Raw genomic sequence first — 19,121 nt, forward strand, 5'->3', positions numbered from 1 at the left:
GGATAGTTAGCCACATCTGTCTCTAATATGAGACAGAGAATGAATTATATAGCAAACCCTCTTATGAGATTGTCTGCTAGCCAAGGCTTAGACAGCAAGGATAGGGACTTGACCATGTGGATATCCCAGTGCCTCTGGGATATCAGCATATCAGCTTTCTTTGGAGCATTTCAATGACTTACTCAAAAAATGTAATGTGGATACATGGTGATCTTCAGATTACTAAGGTGTACACAGTAGACAGTCTGGTAAGTACTCATCTGTCTTTGACAGAAGATAAGCCACATATTCCAAATGTGATTTTCAAGTTAAGATTTTTCTTTTTTTTACTCATTTTAATAAAAGGGGGAAAAGTCAGTATTACCATATTTCTTGTAAATCTTTATATTTTTATAAAAAATGCAGAAAATAAAAAATTCCCCAAAGTTTATAATTTCATTTTGTTATCCACTTTTTGTGCTTTTTTATACAATTTAATTGTAAGACAATATTAATGTCTGTCTTACTTCAGACTTTGCTGCATTTCTGTAAGTCAAGGAAGTGCCTTCTGCCTATGTTAGCAGGGAACTGCTACATGGAAGTTGCTCGGAAGCTGATGATTAAGCAGGAGCTCAGGTTCCACTTTTGCAACTTCAAGGCTAATGCTATTGTCATTAAGGCTGTTTTACTTTCCTCAGAACTTCTTTTAGGCCTTCTTCTGTCCTCTCTTTTTGGAAGCGTTGAAAACAGGAATAATTAGGACCCCAAATTCATAATGATCTTCTTCACCTTCCATTTCAAATTCAGAAATTTCCTCAGAGGTTGTGCTGCTTAAGGTAGAAAAGAGAGTTTTCTGGATTAGTTATTTTTCATTGTCCACTGAAATTTGAAGAGATGGATTAATACTGGTAGTAAAACTATCCTGCTGCAAAGCAGGATTGATTGTTCATAGTGCACATACAGTTCAGCCTGGTCTGCTGTGTTCTTGGGAGGCAGGGACTGAGCAGTACATTCAAAACTTGGGAAAGAACCTAATTCTTGTTTGCAGATTTTTTGGTGATGTCTTGCAAACAAATTGCCAAAGGTGTGAGTCCACCATTCACCTTTACACTGATGTTTATACTTGCTATTTCAGATTCTGGGTAAATTATCTCACTCTATTATTTCTTCATTCTGTATTAAAATGGTATGTGCCAGGCAGAAGCAAGGAGGCAGCACTAGGCCCCAAAATCACAGTGGAGATAGAAAAAGTTTATGGAACTTTCAAGCAATCCTCTTTCTTAGTCCATATTATATCTGCTTTGTTTTTAAGTGGTTCTGTTGATGGTGCTCCTGCCACTTTCCTGGAAAAACTGTTTCATTCCCACTATTAGGAAACATTTCCAGAGATTTATACTGTTTTCCTCTGTTTGGCTGCCTTTCATTTCCCCAACTTACAACAAGATGGTCTACCCATGGCAAGTTCTTTCCTTGCAGCAGGTTTCACTCTTTGCTCTATGACTGCCAGGAGTGCTATATGAGGCCTGGAGTTTCCTCTGTCACTCCTATGCCCCCTTTGTGCTGCATTTATTCACTCAGTGTCACATTTTTCAAATGCGAGTTGCAAGGACAGGAAGCTACTCCAGCAAATAACTGCTGTTCAGCAGCAAAAGCTGAACCTTTTATGTAGGCTGCACACGTGTAGGGTTTTTTTTTGTTTTAGTTTGGGGTTTTTTCCCCATAATTTACATGATTTACCTTTTTTTTTAACTCACTCTTATTTGTTGACATCTGTCTGAGTGCAGCTTTGCCACAGCTGTTTTATAAAAGAACTGTCAACTTGGTTAAAGGACCTGAGGCTTACTGGTACACAGTCTTGCTCCACTGTAGCTTTCAGACCTGCTGTGGAAGCTTATTCCTGATTATTCTCTTCTTTCCCTCCAGTCTTTTGACTAACTTTTTGCTTCTTAATTCTCTCTCGCTATGATATTGGACACTGAATTCAACAGTGTCAGGTCTGAAGCTTGCAGGACCCCTGTTTAAAATACTAATCACTCCTGATTTTAAAATTCTGATTCTCCTCCACTATTATTTCTGGAAGTGTTCTCCTTGACCATTATATAGAAGCATTGGTCTCCTTGACCATAAAAAGAAGTATTTCTGTACAACTGTGTGACTGTGAGGGAATTGCTATGATATGACATACTTACAAAATCCTGGCTTTGTTATTTTCTAGGTATTTGGTGCTAGAACATGTGTCAGGTGGGGAGCTCTTCGACTATCTCGTAAAAAAGGGAAGATTGACACCAAAAGAAGCCAGGAAGTTCTTCCGACAAATCATCTCTGCTTTAGACTTCTGCCATAGTCACTCAATATGGTGAGTACAGCCATTTCCACAGGAGTTACCTGTTACATGAAAGCACATAATAAAGGGATCTCACCTTGATATTTTTACTTACTAAGTTACTGATGTTGTAGAATTGTAAAAGCATTGGGTGAAATACTGATGTATATTTTAATTCTTGACCATCTATGAGACAGTGTACCAGTCACAGATAGACTTTTCATGGAGAAGGTTGTCTGTCATTTTTTACTGGAGGAGAATTCATTCACAGCTAGTGCTTTAAACAGAAAAACCAAAACTACCATGGAAAAACAGTTTCATTTCCATAATTTTACTAATAATTAAGAATTACATACACTATATCAAAATGAATCCCTGGAGAACCCTTGGACGATTGCAAATACAGCAGTCATTTTATGGCTTCCTTCATTTTTTGATAACCTGCTGCCTTTTGGCAACCTTCACTGAGTCCCTTCTGGGCATTTGAGTCACCATTGCCTTCAATTTCCTTTCCAGTAGGGAAGAATTGTCTTATACTTTCGAATTCCATCATACTATTTAACCATCAGGTGTGGTTTAACCTGTGATATCAGGTGGTATTTTAAATTGGACCAGTTTCTCCTTCATCTGCAGCAAGTTTAGATAATTTAAATTGTACTGAAATCAAGTTGATGTAATCAGTCTGAGCACAAGAGTTTCTGTATAGCTGCTGACCCATAACTGCCTGTTCCTTGCTCTCATAAATGCGTCTCCTTGCATTTAGATTGGCTGGGGGAGAACATCTACATTATGTCTGCCTGGCTGCTTCTCCATAGCCACAGCCAGCCATAGATCCCCCACTCCAGGAGGCCAAGGGCCATGGATAGATATAGCAGTAGCTGGATTTGCATAATCACTGTGTGGTTACTTCTCAGCAGCCATACAGGGATTTTCTGTACCCCCAGTTCTGTGCTGAAAACTCACAAACCAGATGGCCACAGCATACAAGGCTTCAGCAAAAATGGATGCTTAAATATTTAACTTGCTTTTTTAGCCCTCCCCCTACATCTCTGACTCATTTCAGCAGGAAATAGTAATCAGAAAGAAAGCATATTTCTAAATGCAAAGAAGAGCCTTTCTTGAGGATATATGGAGAAGAGTGTACTCTTAAAAGAAGAGACAGTTCAAAGGTGGTAGATCTGGGTGAGATGGTCCTGAGGACAATGTCTACCTGGTACAGGCAGGATTACGATAGTCAGAGAAATTCCCAGAGAGGCCAAGAGCAGGTTGCATGCCCTGACTAGAGGATCTAAATTTACTCTGTTGGCAGAGATGTCTGATCAGTTTTATTCTGTGAATTCTACAATTTTTCCTCCCTGCTAATAAACTGCACTGAGTGATCCTGACCATTTTAGAACCAGCATACAACCTTGATAGGTTGCAGAGCTGTTATGTTTTTATGTACACTGGGCAGTGTAACCACTGATGGATTGCATACGTACATGTTTCCGTTTCCTAGTCAGCTTAATACTTAGAAATCCAATCCAAGAAGACTCAAAAATGCATAAGTAGAACTGAAGAGAAATTATTTGCTCTTCCAAATGAATATTCTGCAGAAATCTGAATCTCCATTGGGATACTTTGTGCTAAAGAATGCATATATGCACATACATGCTAGTCCTTTGGGCTTGTGATGGATACCTCTTGATCTGGCAGACTTTAATAAACTGAGTGAGGGTCATGGTGAGTCTCATGTCAAATAGACAGGCAAGCACCTCTGCAGGTTTAAGAATATGTGAAATCTTCAAGGCAGAGTGCATTTCTCTCTTGAGGAATCCATTTTCCTCTGTTAAACATACTGCATTGTGGGCAGTAGTCTTGCTAATAAGTAAATCCCCTGTCTCCTTGCTAACTCCCACACGACTAGCATCTAGTGCTGAATAAGTCAGCAGTAAATCATAAGCTCTCCCTCCAGGTCACTCTGAGACTCGTGTGGTCTGTGTTATATTAGATTCTGTGTTGTATTCTAGGCAGTTATCAGAAAATCAGAGCATGCATAAATATATATTTGTGCATGTGTGTGAGTATAAAAGTTAATGTGCTTTCCTAAGCAATGAAGCCTGACCTTGTCCTGTCGTGGGGCAGTGAAATGACAAATCATCTCATCAGCCAGGTTATCCAGTTATGACCACGTTGAAAAATGAAGGCTTCTACTTTGGTTAATGACTAAATGTGTGTGCTTCTGACGTACTGGCAGAATAGATTGATGGCCTGCTGTCCCCAGCCCCATATCATTGTCCCATCTTCTTCCTGTACCTCCCAAAAGCACTGTGAAATACCTGTGGCTTACTTTCACAGGAGTGTGTAACCCCATTCAGCATTCACTGCTCAAAATGCACTGACGCACCAGGATTCCTGAATCAGAGATTTAGGAAGGATTCCCCAATTCTCCCATCAGTAAAAGGCTTTTGCTGCTACTGCGTGGAGAGATGACCTCTGTCTGAGAGGTGCTTTCAAACAAGCAGCTGAGAAACTGAAGTAGAATAGGTGTGGAGCTTGAGTCTGTGTGTCGTTTTAAAAATGCATGCGTTTTCTGTTCTTGTTCTATTTACTGGAAACAGTGGGGGAATATTTAATGTACCTCACTCTGTGGTGCAGTCACTTATTGGGTTTTGTGATATAGGTTGTCCACAGGGGAATGCTTGTAGGGTCCTCTGAGGACTTCTTTGTGTACATTACACTGTGCCAGGCTAGGGACCCACAGGCAACTGTGCAGCGAACAGACAGCACCATGCAGAGGTATCTCGTGGGATCTGCGCTACCTTGCTGCTTTGCTGGCAAGGCAGGCAGTTAGCTCAGTGATGCAGCATTATTGCTTCTACTTCCAGCTCTCCCTCTGTGCTTGCTCCGAGGGCTCTGCACTGCGCTGCAGTGCCTGGAGCAGACGCACTCGGCAGCGGTGCAAGAAATGGCAGAGGAACCCGATGTTCCTCGGACATCAGTTTAAGACCGTCCAAGCCTGGGAAGTTTTCTTTGGACAGAAGAGATGATGCTTGTTTTTTTTCCTAAGCTGCCGTTCACCTGATACTGGGTGTCTGCTTTCCTGAATTCAGGGCCTTTAAGATACCTCTGCTGGGTGCCCCAAATCAATAGTCCGTTTTGAGTGTCCTGCCCCCGTGCTGTGGGAGAGCTCTCGGCTAATTCAGTGCCGACTGTGTTTTCTGTCGGAAACAATGTGGGAGCACATATTGGGGGTAGGTCACAAATCCTCGCTTTCCTCGGGAAGAGCCTCTTTGATGTCGGTGTTGGGGATGCTGCAGCGGGAGCCGCGGGTGGGAGCGGAGGGAGGGCTGGGGGAGCCGCATTGGCTGGGCGTGACATCACCGGCGGGAGCGGGGATTGGCGCCGCGCGTCCTCCCGGCCCTGGGCTCCGGCTTTGGTCGGGATCATATTCGGTGTCTGCATCTCACAAGCTGACAAATAAAAATATGATTACAGAAAATGCCCCGTGGCAAACCTTATTATGGCTTCAGAGATAACAGATAATGCCAATTACTGCGCAGGGCAGTGGTGACATTGAGAGGAAATCCCCTGCGGTAATGAGCAGTGAGATGATTATTTCATTTTATTTTTATTTTGGTTGAGTTTCATTTTGTGGTTTTTTGGTGTTTTTGTTGTATTTTTTTTCCCTGAGCATACAGAAGAGGGGTTAAGGCAGGTTCTTTATGAATATTGATAAATGACAATTATGAGAGCCCTTTCTCCTTTCATTGCCTGGGGCTGTGCTTGTTTGAGTACACACAAGGAAGGCTCTTGCTGAAGTGTGTCTGTGTGTGCATGCGTAGGCATGGGGGTGTGTGACTTAAAGAGCTGAGGCAATGAATAAGAGCTTTGTTTGACTTTGCCTTGTGTTCTTCCCGTCAGTGCAGAGGGGGAAAAGCTCCTCATAAAATAACACATTCACATCAGTAGTGCCAAAATCTCTGGTATATTCCTGCAGGCAGGAGCTGTAGAGCGCTGTCAGTAAGGAAAGCATCCTTTTAGGGAGAAATCTGGGGTGTCTCTGAGAAACAGAGAAAGCTGAAGAGTGCCAGGTGCCATGTTCTGTCAGACAGTGCCACCCTCCTCATGACTCCCGCTCTGCCTTGCTTCATAAGGAGCATGCTGTGGTGTTCGGCAGGGAGGACCTGTCAAATGCTGAATACTGCAGCTGTTGGACGCTTTGAAATCGTGACTCAAGGCCTCCAAATGTTAAACTGGTCTAGAAATTGTGGAATTTAATAAGGTTGGTTGCCGTTTTGGGGTTTTTTTCTGGTCCTTGAGTGTTTAGGTTTTCGAGTTCTCTTTCAGGCTATCAGAAGTGAGAAAGGTACGTTTTTTCCCTGTTGAGAGTTGATATTCGCCAATCATTACCTGAATCCAGGAGTTTCAGATCTATGATCAAGATTCACTGTAAAACAGTGAGGAATTTTCAGATAACCCTTGTACAGGAAACTGGAGAAAACCCATCAAGTGTAGCAGCTGCAGTGCCAAAGGCAAAGTTACCAGCTCAGCTAAAGTCAGAGAACATGTATTTTTGTAAGTTTACTTCTTTATATAAGCCACCAGAGACTCAAAAATAGCATAGTCTTATTGTAAGCATAGCCAGGTAACATTCTCTGGCAAGTACAGCAGTGGTGATCAGACCTGCCCAGCTGTTCTGGCTTTGAAATGCGTGACTATATGTTTTGAGGGGAGGTTGGTAGGGAGAAACAATACGTTTTAATAGATTAATGGAAATGATTGTTAAAAAAGCAAGCAATGTTTTATGCATACAAATCATTCCCCAGGATTCTTGATATGTTTATAGATATTGTCCCTTTTCCTAGCTATAATTATATTTACGTGCTCTGCAGAATTCTGTGAAAACTTACTAAATTTGAGCATAGCAACCATGGCTGTAAACAAAGATTTTTCTGTAGGTAGATACAGGTTACGTGTTTGGATCTGATTTGCAGAAGCAGGAGAAAATAAGATTAAAGGCTTTTTCTGCTCATGAAATTCAAAATAATGCTCCTCATACTATTAATTGTTACTGATAAATTATTTGCATCACATCAGGCACTTAAAGAGGCACAGTGCAGAACAATTATTCCGTGGTCTGGCCCTACTGGGAGTTTGGGGTCAGTAAGAAAAGCATTTGCAAAGTAACCGACAATTTGATTAGTACAAATGACCTGCAACTACTCCAATTAAGAGGTTTCTTGGGTTAGGAGTATGTGACCTACAATGAGTTGTCATAGAAACCAATATGAACGTTTCAGCTCAAAAATCACTTCAAAATAATGGCTTAGTTCATCATCTCATGCCAGGTGACATATCTCCTTTGAATCCAAGATCTAGAGTCTGTCCCTGCACCAAAATTCTTCTGCCAGCCCCTGGGTGACAGTCAGAGTGTTTTACTTCTGGTTTTTATGTATGCTGCAATTGCTTCAGTACAGATATTCAGTATGGGGATATTTCCAGAGCAGGAGGATGGACTAGAAAGGCAAGGGAGGGAACTACAGGAGCTGTCTGAATAGCATCTCTGGCAGTAACTAGAAAGCAAGCGTGGCCAGCGTGTAAGTGGGAGGCTGGAACATGTTAGTGCATATATGTGCCTTTTATTTTCTGTGCACCATCTCCAAGAATTGTGCATTTCCGTGGGACAATTTTTCAGAGCTCTCTCTGTATCTATCTTACGCTGCAAGAAAATTGTAAAGCCTTTGTTGTGTCTTTTAAAAGAGGGATGTCGCAGAGAGTCTAACAGTGTGTGCTTCCCCTGTCATGGCTTGTTTAGGGGCTCCCTTTCACTCACATACTTTCCCTTCAAGAGCCTGCTGGATGCCTGCTCCCAAGGCCAATTTCTGGTGTTCTTTTCTTGGTTGAGAAGCTCTGGGAGTCTGTGGCCACTATGGATCAGGTTTACACTGACTGCTTTTGCAGTGCTGCGTTTCTCAGTCACGTTCTTTCTCAGCATATGCAAGGCTCAGTTGGAGAATTTGCTGTATTTGTCAGTAAAGAAGCTGCTTTTTTCTCTTCTGGTTTTCCAGCCATGTGATAAAGCTCCTACAGGTTTAGAGCCTTTAGAACAACAAAAGGGTAACGAGTCCTCTGTTCACCTGCAGAGAGAGGAGTTGATGCGGTCATATAAGACATGGAGAGCTAGAGAGATCAGCTGGAATGGGACCAAATTAAATGCATTTACTCTGCACTGCTCCATTAATGCCAAGTAATTACCACATACAGTGGGATTTTTGTTTTGTTTTGTTTCATTTTGGCACTAGAGAATTCTTTTCAAATGTGAATGCATTAGGCAGTCCGGGCTGCTGGGCTCTTAGGTAAATTATAACAAGCCTTCCCTATTCCCATATGTTCCTCTGCCTTCCCCTTGGCATTTGGAAAGCTGGCAATACAAAGATGGGAAATGCAAATGCAGAGAGGAAGTCTCTTTCCCAGTGGCAGTGATGCTGCTTCTGCCACTCTGGTGCAAACTCCTGGCCTGACTTCTGTCCCCAGGATACTGCCTCGGCAAATTCAAAGTGGTCCAAAGATGGATTATCAGAGAAATGTTCCAGCTAGAAGAAAATTTTCATCAGGGTATACAATTCTCTTGTGTTTGAATGTGCAAGTACTGCCTGATCCCACTGGCACCCTGATCTCTGAGAACAGTGCTGCCAAAACACAAAAAATGTGCTCAGGCTGCCATGAAATTCCTATGCTAACCATCCATACTGGGCACTAGGGACTGTGTTGAAAGAGGGATGGAGAAGGGTCAGAGAGATACAAAACTGCTGTATATGACAGTTCTTGTATTTTGGGGCCCAGGCAGCAATAAATGTAATGATTCTCGACAGAGTCCAGACTGTCCTCTCTTCTCAGTGAAGTGATAATTTCTATGGTGAAGAGCTGATAATTTTCTTGGCTTTATTTTGATGAGTGTCTGGAGGAAAAGAAGAAAAACACCCTAAGGTCTGTTGCTCCTCCAGGGTTTTTGTCACACATATTATCTCAGTCCCACAAATCCCCCATTCCCAACCTAAAGCTTCCAAAATGCTTGCTGGGAGGTGGATCAGCACCTCTCCTTAAATACCTCCATCAGCCCGTGTAGATTGATCATTCATGGAAAAGCATTGCACAGCACAGTGAGGTGAAGCTTACTCCATGTTTGGAATGTGGATGGTGGCACTCCCTTTTTTTTCTTTTTCTTGGAATGACTCTCAAAAAACCCCTACAATATATGTGCCACTCTATAGGAACCTCATTTTCCTAATTGATTCTCCCTAAAACTGTGTGGTGGATCCCAGCTGATGGAAAGACAGGATGAGATGGGAAGAAGGAGACTCCTTTCCACTAGTGAATTTCTAAAGGCATCATCCGTTCCCTTTCACTGCCTCTCAGTGTCTGGGAGTGGGCCTGGTTCAAGATTCACATAAGCTGTGCTCCATCCAGGGCCTGTGGCAGATCTGCCAAGGCTGAAAGTTTTGAATTATGGAAGGGGGGCTTTTTTGCATTTCCTTTAGCTGCGCCATTTTCCTGAAATAAGATGTTTTGTTTTGAGAATGCATCCAGGCTGGAGAAACTCTTCTGGATGTCCTGTGCTTAGGTCGTGCTCCACCTTGATGATTCCTGCATGTTTTCTCTCTTCTCTCTAAATAAGCTGCACAATTTTAGGATAAGCAAAAGATTCAATTTTTAGGTACAAAAGTCACATGTCAGCAGTATGCCTGCTACAGACTGAATATATATATATATATATGAATCATATCAGATCATGCAGTGCTCAAACAGTGGAACAGGCACAGGCAGCAACACCCTCAACTTCTATACCCTGTATCAGTTCAGCAGTCAGACAGGAGCAGTTGCCAACACTGAAAAACAATGCATGGTAGAAGGGGGCATACTGAGCTTGAGCTGTGGGGAGATTTCTTGTGTCATAGCATCGAACAAGCAGCGTTCACTTCACAGGGAGCTGTTACTGATCCCTGACCACTGGTCCTCAAACAGGGAAAATGCAGCATGTTGACCCAGTTGGGTAAAGTCTCCCCAGTACCCCATCAGTGGAAACATTACTGTCTCATTAGTGTCCAGCTTTCCTAGCTTGCCTTAGAACTGGGGGCTCTTCATTTCACTGCTGGAGATGGAGTATGTTAAACTTCAGCATATGTTGATGATCTTGCCTTTGTCCAGGACTGCTGTCCTTGATGATGGCATTCAGGGGTTCCTTTCCTGGCCATTAACTGGTCATTCACTGCCTCTGAAACCTTTCCTTGTCACACATCTCCTGCATTTTTTGTCAACTAGTTATGACTACCTTGATAGTTTAAAGCTAATACGTCTTCTATCTCCAATTACCTCAAAGCTAGGATTTCTATGAGAAGGATAGATTTGATAAAGCACCTTTGGGATTTTCAGATGAAAATATGCACAGATCTGAATCATGATGCTCCATTATCTACAGGATTTTTTGCCCAGGGTTAACAAGGCCATTTTTAACACACAGGGTTTATCATGTTTATACAAGATTGGAGACTAAATTTTAAAAAGTGAGAGGGAAGGAGGGATAGGTCTCAGTGATAAAAATGACCAGTAACTGTTTTGAATGTGCACTGTTTTGTTGGAAGTCTCCTGTGGAGATAATTGTTACAGTCCCCAAGTGTCTTATTACAGTGTGCTCTGGTTTTACATAGAACTGACCTGCATTATTTACAAGTTGTCTCTAACTGATCATTCCAGACTTCTCTTCAGATCAGAGGATCTAATTTCCAAGGTATTGCCATGCTGCTCGTGTTTCTCTGAGAGGATAGTGACTGTCCTTCTTTAAACTGGTGTAGAGGTAGAATTACACTTGCAGGCATGAGGAGTGCTAGAGGAATGTCTTTAAAAGTGAAAAGGAAATGCAGTGAAGATAAGGTTGCCTTCCATGATGGGTGTCACTTGACTGTTCTGACTGATTCTTCTGCTCAGTTGTTTTGGATCAGAGTAACTGCTTTTACTGAATCATTGTTGCAAATGGGTGTCCTTTACCTGACACTTACACGTGGTATTGGCTATCCCTTTTCTACTCGTTTGTGTTCTAACCAGCCACCAAAGCTGGCCTGTTCTGACTGTTCAAGTGCTGCTGTTTGGACCTTTTATTAGCAAGACATCAAAGACTCATTTTGCTCACTTGTAAGCAAAACCAAGAAAAGAGCTTTTTCTTTGGTCTGCCCAAAGTGCTTCCCTCATCTCTGTGAATTTTCAAGAGTTACAAATAAAAAGAAGCAAAAAGCAAAGTCGTTACAGTTTTTGTGCAAGGTCTTTGGATATAAAATAAAGTGAATGTAATAGTTGTTCAAAAGCACCTCAGTACTAAAAAGCAGACATGTTGTGTTGACTGTGACTAATGGAGATTAATAAATTAGTCAAAATATGATACTTGTGATTTAGAGCCATCCTGAAGATCGTGGCTGCCTAGCTCTTCCCATGTTGCCAAATAAAAAGAGAATGGAGCTTTGATGGAAGGGAGGGAATCCTCTCTCTTCCTTCCCACTGCTGACACCCGCAGTTATAAGCAGTGCTGTGTTGAAGGGATTTCTCCATCAAAACTCATTACCCAAAATTATTTCAAAACCATATGCCTATGCAAACAACTCCTAATAAGGGCTTTTTGCAGTAGCATTTACATCAATAATGTTTTTTTCTCTAGATATCACACATTTTCTTTCTTGTTGTTGACAGAATATATTGATGGTGTCGCCTCCTACCTTAAGGATCTGGCATATTATAGAGTATATCAATCCTAAATCTAAGCTGAAACTCTCCTCCCACCTATTTCCCTCGGTTTCTCCCTCATACTGTGTAGGTATCACTGGAAGTTGAAGATGTTCATTTCCTGTCAGGGCACTGCAGGCATTGTGTTCATCAGGAGTGGGCATCTGGGATACAGTCTAGAATACTGCAAAGGTTGGATCTTGAATACTTGTTTTCTCCTGCCTAGAACAAGAAATAAAGTTAAATCAACTAAAATATAACAAAGTTGGGTGCTATCCTGGATAAAATACAAGTTTCAGAGTGGGAAAGCTGTTGTGGATAATTTAACTCACATTCTGATCCTCTTTTACAGCCACAGGGACTTAAAACCAGAAAACCTACTGCTGGATGAAAAGAACAACATTCGGATAGCAGACTTCGGGATGGCATCGCTGCAGGTTGGGGACAGCTTGTTAGAAACCAGTTGTGGGTGAGTGTCTCAAAGCATATTGCAAAAATGAATGATAGATTCCAGACACAGAAGTTGTCTATAGTAAGGGTCACTAAAGAACCTGCAGACCTACATTCTACACTGGTATTTCCCAGCAAGATAATAAGTTTATATGATGTATGTAGTGTATCAGATAGCTAAAAGAAGGGGGCTTAAGTGCTGTACAGTGAAAAGCAAGCCACTGTAGGTGTCACATATAGATATAAAAATTAAGGCTTTCAGGTTCGGATTCATCTACGTATGCTGGTTTATGTTGCATTTACCGGCCATATAATTTTTGGTAACTGAAAGTGTTGACTATTGTAAGAAGAAACTTTGGAAATATTTGAAGGAGTCAAAAAACGAATTAATCTAGAGGTTCTTAAATGGAACTTGCATGTCCTGATTAGACTGGCTGCTTGCATGCAGCTCTTCGTGTTCATGGTCCACACTGCTTTGTTACTGCTCACATGCAGGATTGAGGGGGAGGAAGCAGGGTCCTTTGCAATTACAAGCAGGGCATGAACACATGTACAAAGGAGATTGCTTGGAGGAATATTGCAGGGGCAGTCTAAAGACATTTCCATGGCAATTCAGTTGCCAGCAAGAGCTTTGTAGGACTTTCCCAGGGATCCAGCAACGAGCCAACAGCCCGAGTGCCTGGCCAGGGACAGGACGTGCTTTCCAGTGGAAGGCACTCTCATCACCACTGTCCCTAGGAGCACCACTGGACCATGTCCCACCCCCTCCCAGTGCTGTGGCTTGGTGCCCTGTTGGCTGTGCAGGGGCTGCAGCAATGAGCTGTAGCAAGGGCAGCAGCTGCATCGAGCTGCTGCAGCCTGGCACCACTACGTCAGCTTTTAGCTGTGTCTGAATTTGTTATAACAGCAAGCTCAGCAACCAGACAGCACCAGCAGATTTCCACTTCCTGCCATATAGAACTGACTCTTCTTGGCCTTTGGTAGTCTGAATCTGATGACTTCAGCCTAGCCCTATCCTCAGCTGGTTACAGTCCGTGCTTTTTCAGTCCATGCTATAGGCAGTTTGGGATAGACATGGAACCATTCGGGTTCCCTCTACAGCCCAGCCACTGCCTCTCAGTCCTAGGCCACATGGCCCTGCTTTTCAAGTCATGAATAATGGATAGCAAAATTATATGAAGTTCATTTTAAGATAGAATGCTGGTTGATGAGTACACTGGGACCCACCCATTTTTTCCTGTCCAGGTCTAGTCAGAATCTGAGCTCTTAACAGCGCAGATGAAAAACAAGGAGCTGTGATTGCTAGGCCAAGTACAATGTCCCACACCTGGGTCAGGGAAACACCCAGTATCTTGGATACAGTCTGGGGGATGAAGGGATTCAGAGCCGTCCTACTTAGAAGGACTTGGGAGTACTGATGGATGAAAGGCTGGACATGGCATAGTAGTGTGCACTCGCAGCCCAGAAAGCCTGCCCTGGGCTGCATCAAAAGGATTGTAACCAGCACATCAAGGGAGGTGATGCTTCCCCTCTACCTTGCACTGGTGGGACACCACCTGGAGCACTGAATCCAGCTTTGCAGGGTCCTCAGCACAAGAAGGATGTCAACCTGTTAGAGCACCTCCAGAGGAGGCCACAAAGATGACTGAAAGACTGTAACACTTCTCCTATGAGGACAGATGGAGAGAGTTGGAATTGTTCAGCCTGGAGAAGAAAAGGGTCCAGGGAGACCTTGTTACTACCTTTCAGTACTAGAAGGGAGCTGTCCCATAAAAAGGATGGGGACAGGCTTTTAGCAGGACCTGTTGTGATAGGACGAAGGTTTTAAACTACAAGAGGGTTGATGCAGATTAGGTATAAGGAAGAAGGGTTTTTTCATGGAGGGTGGTAAGATACTGAAACAGGTTTCCCGGAGCGGTAGTGGGCCCCCTATCCATGGAAACATTCAAGGTCAGGTTGGATGAGGCTCTGGAATGAAGTCCTCCATGCAATTGCCATAAAGCCTCTATACTCTTAATGATAAAATTGTTCCCTTTCCCAACCTCGTCTCAGTTGCCCTGTAGGATTTTTCAGACTCCTTGGGAACCTCTCGGTAGGGTTCCTCTTCTTGTTAGCACCGAGCTCTGTCATCCAGATCTGGAATCTCAAAGGGAGGCTTCTTCCCATAAACTGTGCTGGAATTCAAACCTCCATGCTTCAAGCAGATCCAGCCCCCACATTGTGGCCTTCAAATGCGCTAATAAAGAAATCAATGGAACGGAAGAGATGTGCCTGTAATAAACAGAACACAGCAGCAACGCGATGATCTCCTGCCTTGCAGATGCATTTTAAGTGTGTTGCCAATCACTAGGCCTCCGTGTGAGCTATTACACCACTTCATTAATTCTCCTGGCATGGAGCCCAGCATGGCTGATACTGGTGTCTTGTGATCTCTCTGGTTTGGGGGGTGAAGGGAGGAAGGAAGGAAGGAACATACAACAATATGCCACACTGTTCACAGAGAAAGGTAATCCAGTTATGACTCCCTTTCCCTTGGAGCACACACAGTAACCAACCTTAGAGATTTTCAAGGCAGCAGTTTTACCTACCCTTGTAGTTGGAGCTTTCAACCAGCATGAAAAGGAACAAAATAGACTGAATCATGACTGAGATATTGAACTGTAATGATATGCTGCTCCTCTGTGCACCCAGAAGTTAATTTCGAGAATGGCTTTATCCGTACTGTGAACACTGATAATGAGATGAAACTGTAACGTTCCCACTGAAAGTCACACAAGGAGTCTCCAGGTATTTCTGTCAGTCAGAGTGGGAGGCTCGGATGGGGTTGAGCCGTGTGGTACAGCTAACTTTGTCAGTTCAGCAGAGCAATTAGACAGCAGTCAAAAATTCTTTGCTGTCGCAAGTAAATTGCTAAGTTTAGTCCAAAGTTTGGGTAGTCTTCAGGTCACCACAGAGCCTTGACTGGCCTCATGAAGAGTAGCCTCACATAGCCTGAAGTATGATGTATTGCATACCTCAGTGTTTTCTGGGAGTTAGTCCTTCGGTCTGCATGGTTTTTCTGTAGCACTGATGATGACCTGCAGAAAACAATATAAGTTCAATCCAGTTGTGTTTGTATAGGAGAGAGATGTAAGGATGGACTTGCTATTTCATTGACATAATTTCTTATTTAACAAACTGCTCATTGGACCTTGATTGTAATGAATCCTCATTACTGGAAATGTATATTGAGAAAACGCTGCATATAGACAGCACAAAGGAATAAGCCATAGTTGCAAATGTGTATTTAGACCCTCGAGGGGAAGGGGAGATGTGAGTAGGGTCTGCAGGACTTATTCTACTTATGGCAGAAATTGCACAGCAAGGTAGTCTTACGGAGAGATGGTCCTTGAAATGCCATAATAACACAGTGAGTCTCTGCATTCCTTCAGGAGCAGGGAAGGACTGTCAGCTAACAGCAGATAAGGAAGGAAGAGAAAGATGTGATAGGCTGCTGCTTCTATTATTTTAAATCTCTTCAGCTCTTCTTCCCCTTTAGTCATTCAGGCAGTGGCGTGCAGAGACTCCCCTGTCTCTTTCACAGCAATTCTTCCGTGTGCTGCCTTGCAGTGTTTCAGAGTAGTAGGTGTTGTCCAATCCACCCTGAATTGTCACTGGGCAAGAAGAGTGAGTGCTGTACGGGAAAACCTTCAGACTGAGACCCAAGTTATTTGAGCTTGATTTCTGTTTCTGCTGAAGGCATTTCACAGTGGTCTAGGATAAGAAGCATTGCCATTCCCTGCTTCAGTTCTCCATCTTAACAACTCATTGAAGTGATTGAGTTGCTCTGAACATAAAATGCGGTGATTTCTGTAAGAGTCTTGGAAAAGTAGGAAGAGTTGGTGCGTTCCCTAGACCTTGTTCCTTTTTTTTTTAACTGAGGGCTTATGGCTAAAATGAAGGATTAAAAAAGGATACTGTTGCATTACAGTTCCTTGGAGTTTGTAAAGATCCTTCCTAGTTCACCGTTGCTCCTTACAGAAGCCTGGCAAAGTAAGTTTTTGCCATCTCTTCAGTTCTCTCAATTTCAGTCTTTACAGCATCAAAACACTACTAGATGGAGGTGGGTGAAAGCTGACGGGTGACGGAGAACCCGCAGCAGTGCTAGTCTCTGTGCTGCCTGTCTCCCAGTCTCTCTATCCCAGCCAAGAGCTAGGACAGAGCTGACATGTAAAGGTAGCTCGCCCCAACACCAGACCCAACCTCTGCAGAGGCAGTCAGGCTGACATCACTGCTGACAGGCCCCCAGTTAGCTGACTGTATGCAACAGTTCCCCCATCTTGGTGTCTCCAAAGGAAACCCCTGACCTGATTCAGAAAGCCAAGTGCATGTGGGAAGAGTGATGCTGACTATGATTTTATTGTAAGTGAGAGGAAAGCCTTGCGGCTGCTGGTGCCATAATGGAGGAGAACAGCAGCTTCCAACTGCAGCACAGTCAATTCTTCTGCTCTCAGCTCTCCCTAGCAATTCCTGGCAACACTTTGCTGACCCACAGATTGCCTGGATCAATCAAAACCAACCCCACATATACTCATTAGGACTGATTACTGTCTCTTTTTGAGCTCATGGTATTTGTAACAACCAACACACTGTGTGATTGTTAGAAATGCTAGCAGAGATCATCTAGCTCCTGCTTCCTCACATCTGTATTTGTATCTGTATCAGCGCACCTGTGGTGAGCAGGTAATTCAGGGGAGCAACACACCTCAGAGTCCAAGCAGCATTTCTGATTTTAATGACAAGACATGATTTTGCAGATATTCTTTACCACTTATAATAAACATGTACATATGTCTAAAACATATGAAAGTGTCCTACATCCAGTTATTGGTAGGGTTGCAAATTTAAGCTTTTGAATTTGGAATTGCCAGAATTAGTACTTTTTGCCCTATCTCATCAAGAGCTTGCATTTCAGTACTCTGTTCCCATCTCATTCTTGATTTGCACTGTAGTCCTGCTGACTTCTCCCAGTCATTTCTACTCCATATTGTGCTCTTTTTCTCTAGGTTCCAGCTCTAGTTTCCCTTACCTGGTTGTTCCAGTCAGGTGCTGTCAGTGCTAGATCTACTTCACTAGTTTTACACTCAGTTTGTTTTAAAGTTTGGTACCTTATGAAGAGCCCAGCCAGAGCAGCTCACAGTATCAGTTTCAGATAAAAACATATTCTGTGAAGTGTAACCAGTGCAGGTGAAATTTTGATCATGATACTCTAGAGTATTTCTGCTAGTAAATGCCAACTACAGTTTTCTAGAGGCAGTTTGAATAATTTTTTCTAGAGAATACAAATAATAACCCAAATTTTCCCTTTGCAGCCAAGGATACTAGAATTTTTTTTATGGGAAGAAAACATTTAATTTAAATTTGATAGTGAAAATGCTTCAGCCCATACACAACATGCATGCACACAGAAACATGAGACCAGTCTGAGACAGATGAATAGCAGTCTGAAACATGAGACCAGTCTGAGACAGATGAATAGCAAGGAAAATTGTTGTTAAATTGATAGTAAATTGTAAGGAATTGAAAATGATTATTACAAAGGGAAGTATCAGACAGCCTGATTAGTAACCATTGGTACCAGCCTCACCTATAATATATCTCAAGGTGTGTTAAAAGAGATTTAAGTCTTAAAATCAATCCCTGAGAATTTAATATGTGCTTTTCTTTAGCTTGGTAGTATAACATTAACTTAGCCTGTGCACATTAGGATATGCCCATTAATTACAAGTTTGAACAGGTTTTTTACAACATGTCTTTGCCTCATTTGATGATTGGATGGTATTTTTTTTTTGAGTAAACATCTATCTAATGTTTGGGTTTTCCTCATCATTCATTTATGGTTCCATTTATAACTTCTGCTCACTGCATTCAAGCGTTGCTATGAATGCTAGGTAGGATTTCATCCCAGTGTCTTGGGTTTGCAAATATTAATTATACTGTTTTCATATTATGTTTGCCACATAGATCTGGTTATACATTTATATGAGGACGCTTGGTTCTTCAAAATGAAACTCAAAACTGTCAACCAGTTTTGAGTGTACAGCTGGATACTCTGGGGCCCAATATCTCAGAATACTTGGTGCTTGATAACAGTCCTTTACTTGGAGAGCAGAGCACCTACTGACTGCAGCTGCTGTTCCACGTGCTTATAAATACTGTAAACCAAACTTTAGATGCGTAGCACTGTGATTCTGAAAAGTGGGGAATGTGCAACTCATAATTCCCTGTGAGCATGTCAGTTTAAGGCACCTGTTCATTTTCTTTCCCAGAAGGACTCTGTGGCAGGGACAGACTTTGATTCTCCAGTATGTCAATCAGCTGCCATTCTTGCAAGCTTGTCCTTGTTCCCTCACATTTCCAGCTTTGTCCAGAAGTAAAACAGAGGCGTTGGGCACAGCGAAAGATCCACCTGACTTACGTGCAGAGTACAGGATAATCTTTTCAACCTTTATTTCAGCAGTTCCTAAGTTCTGGATACTTAACTTTGAGATCTTTATGCCCTTTTAATGCAAAGGTCTGGTTGATTTTTTTAATCTCCATCTCTTAAAGGTTCCAAGTCTTAATAATTTGAACTGATGCA

The 19,121-nt window shown here is 42.5% G+C and overlaps 1 protein-coding gene across 11 annotated transcripts in view; it reads left to right on the forward strand.

The window, feature by feature from the left end:
* The window catches only part of BRSK2 (BR serine/threonine kinase 2), a 318,125-nt gene that overhangs the window by 220,073 nt on the left and 78,931 nt on the right, over nt 1-19,121 (forward strand). For all 11 annotated transcript variants that reach the window (XM_027888707.1, XM_027888706.1, XM_027888709.1 and 8 more), the window contains exons 4-5: nt 2,195-2,335; nt 12,405-12,521. In XM_027888707.1, coding sequence (XP_027744508.1) covers nt 2,195-2,335; nt 12,405-12,521 — 258 coding nt within the window. The remainder of the gene's footprint in view (nt 1-2,194; nt 2,336-12,404; nt 12,522-19,121) is intronic.

The sequence above is a fragment of the Empidonax traillii genome, unplaced genomic scaffold (assembly GCF_003031625.1).
Source record: "Empidonax traillii isolate 1590-97213 ecotype Southwest subspecies unplaced genomic scaffold, ASM303162v1 scaffold245:size1430315, whole genome shotgun sequence".
NCBI lineage: Eukaryota > Metazoa > Chordata > Aves > Passeriformes > Tyrannidae > Empidonax > Empidonax traillii.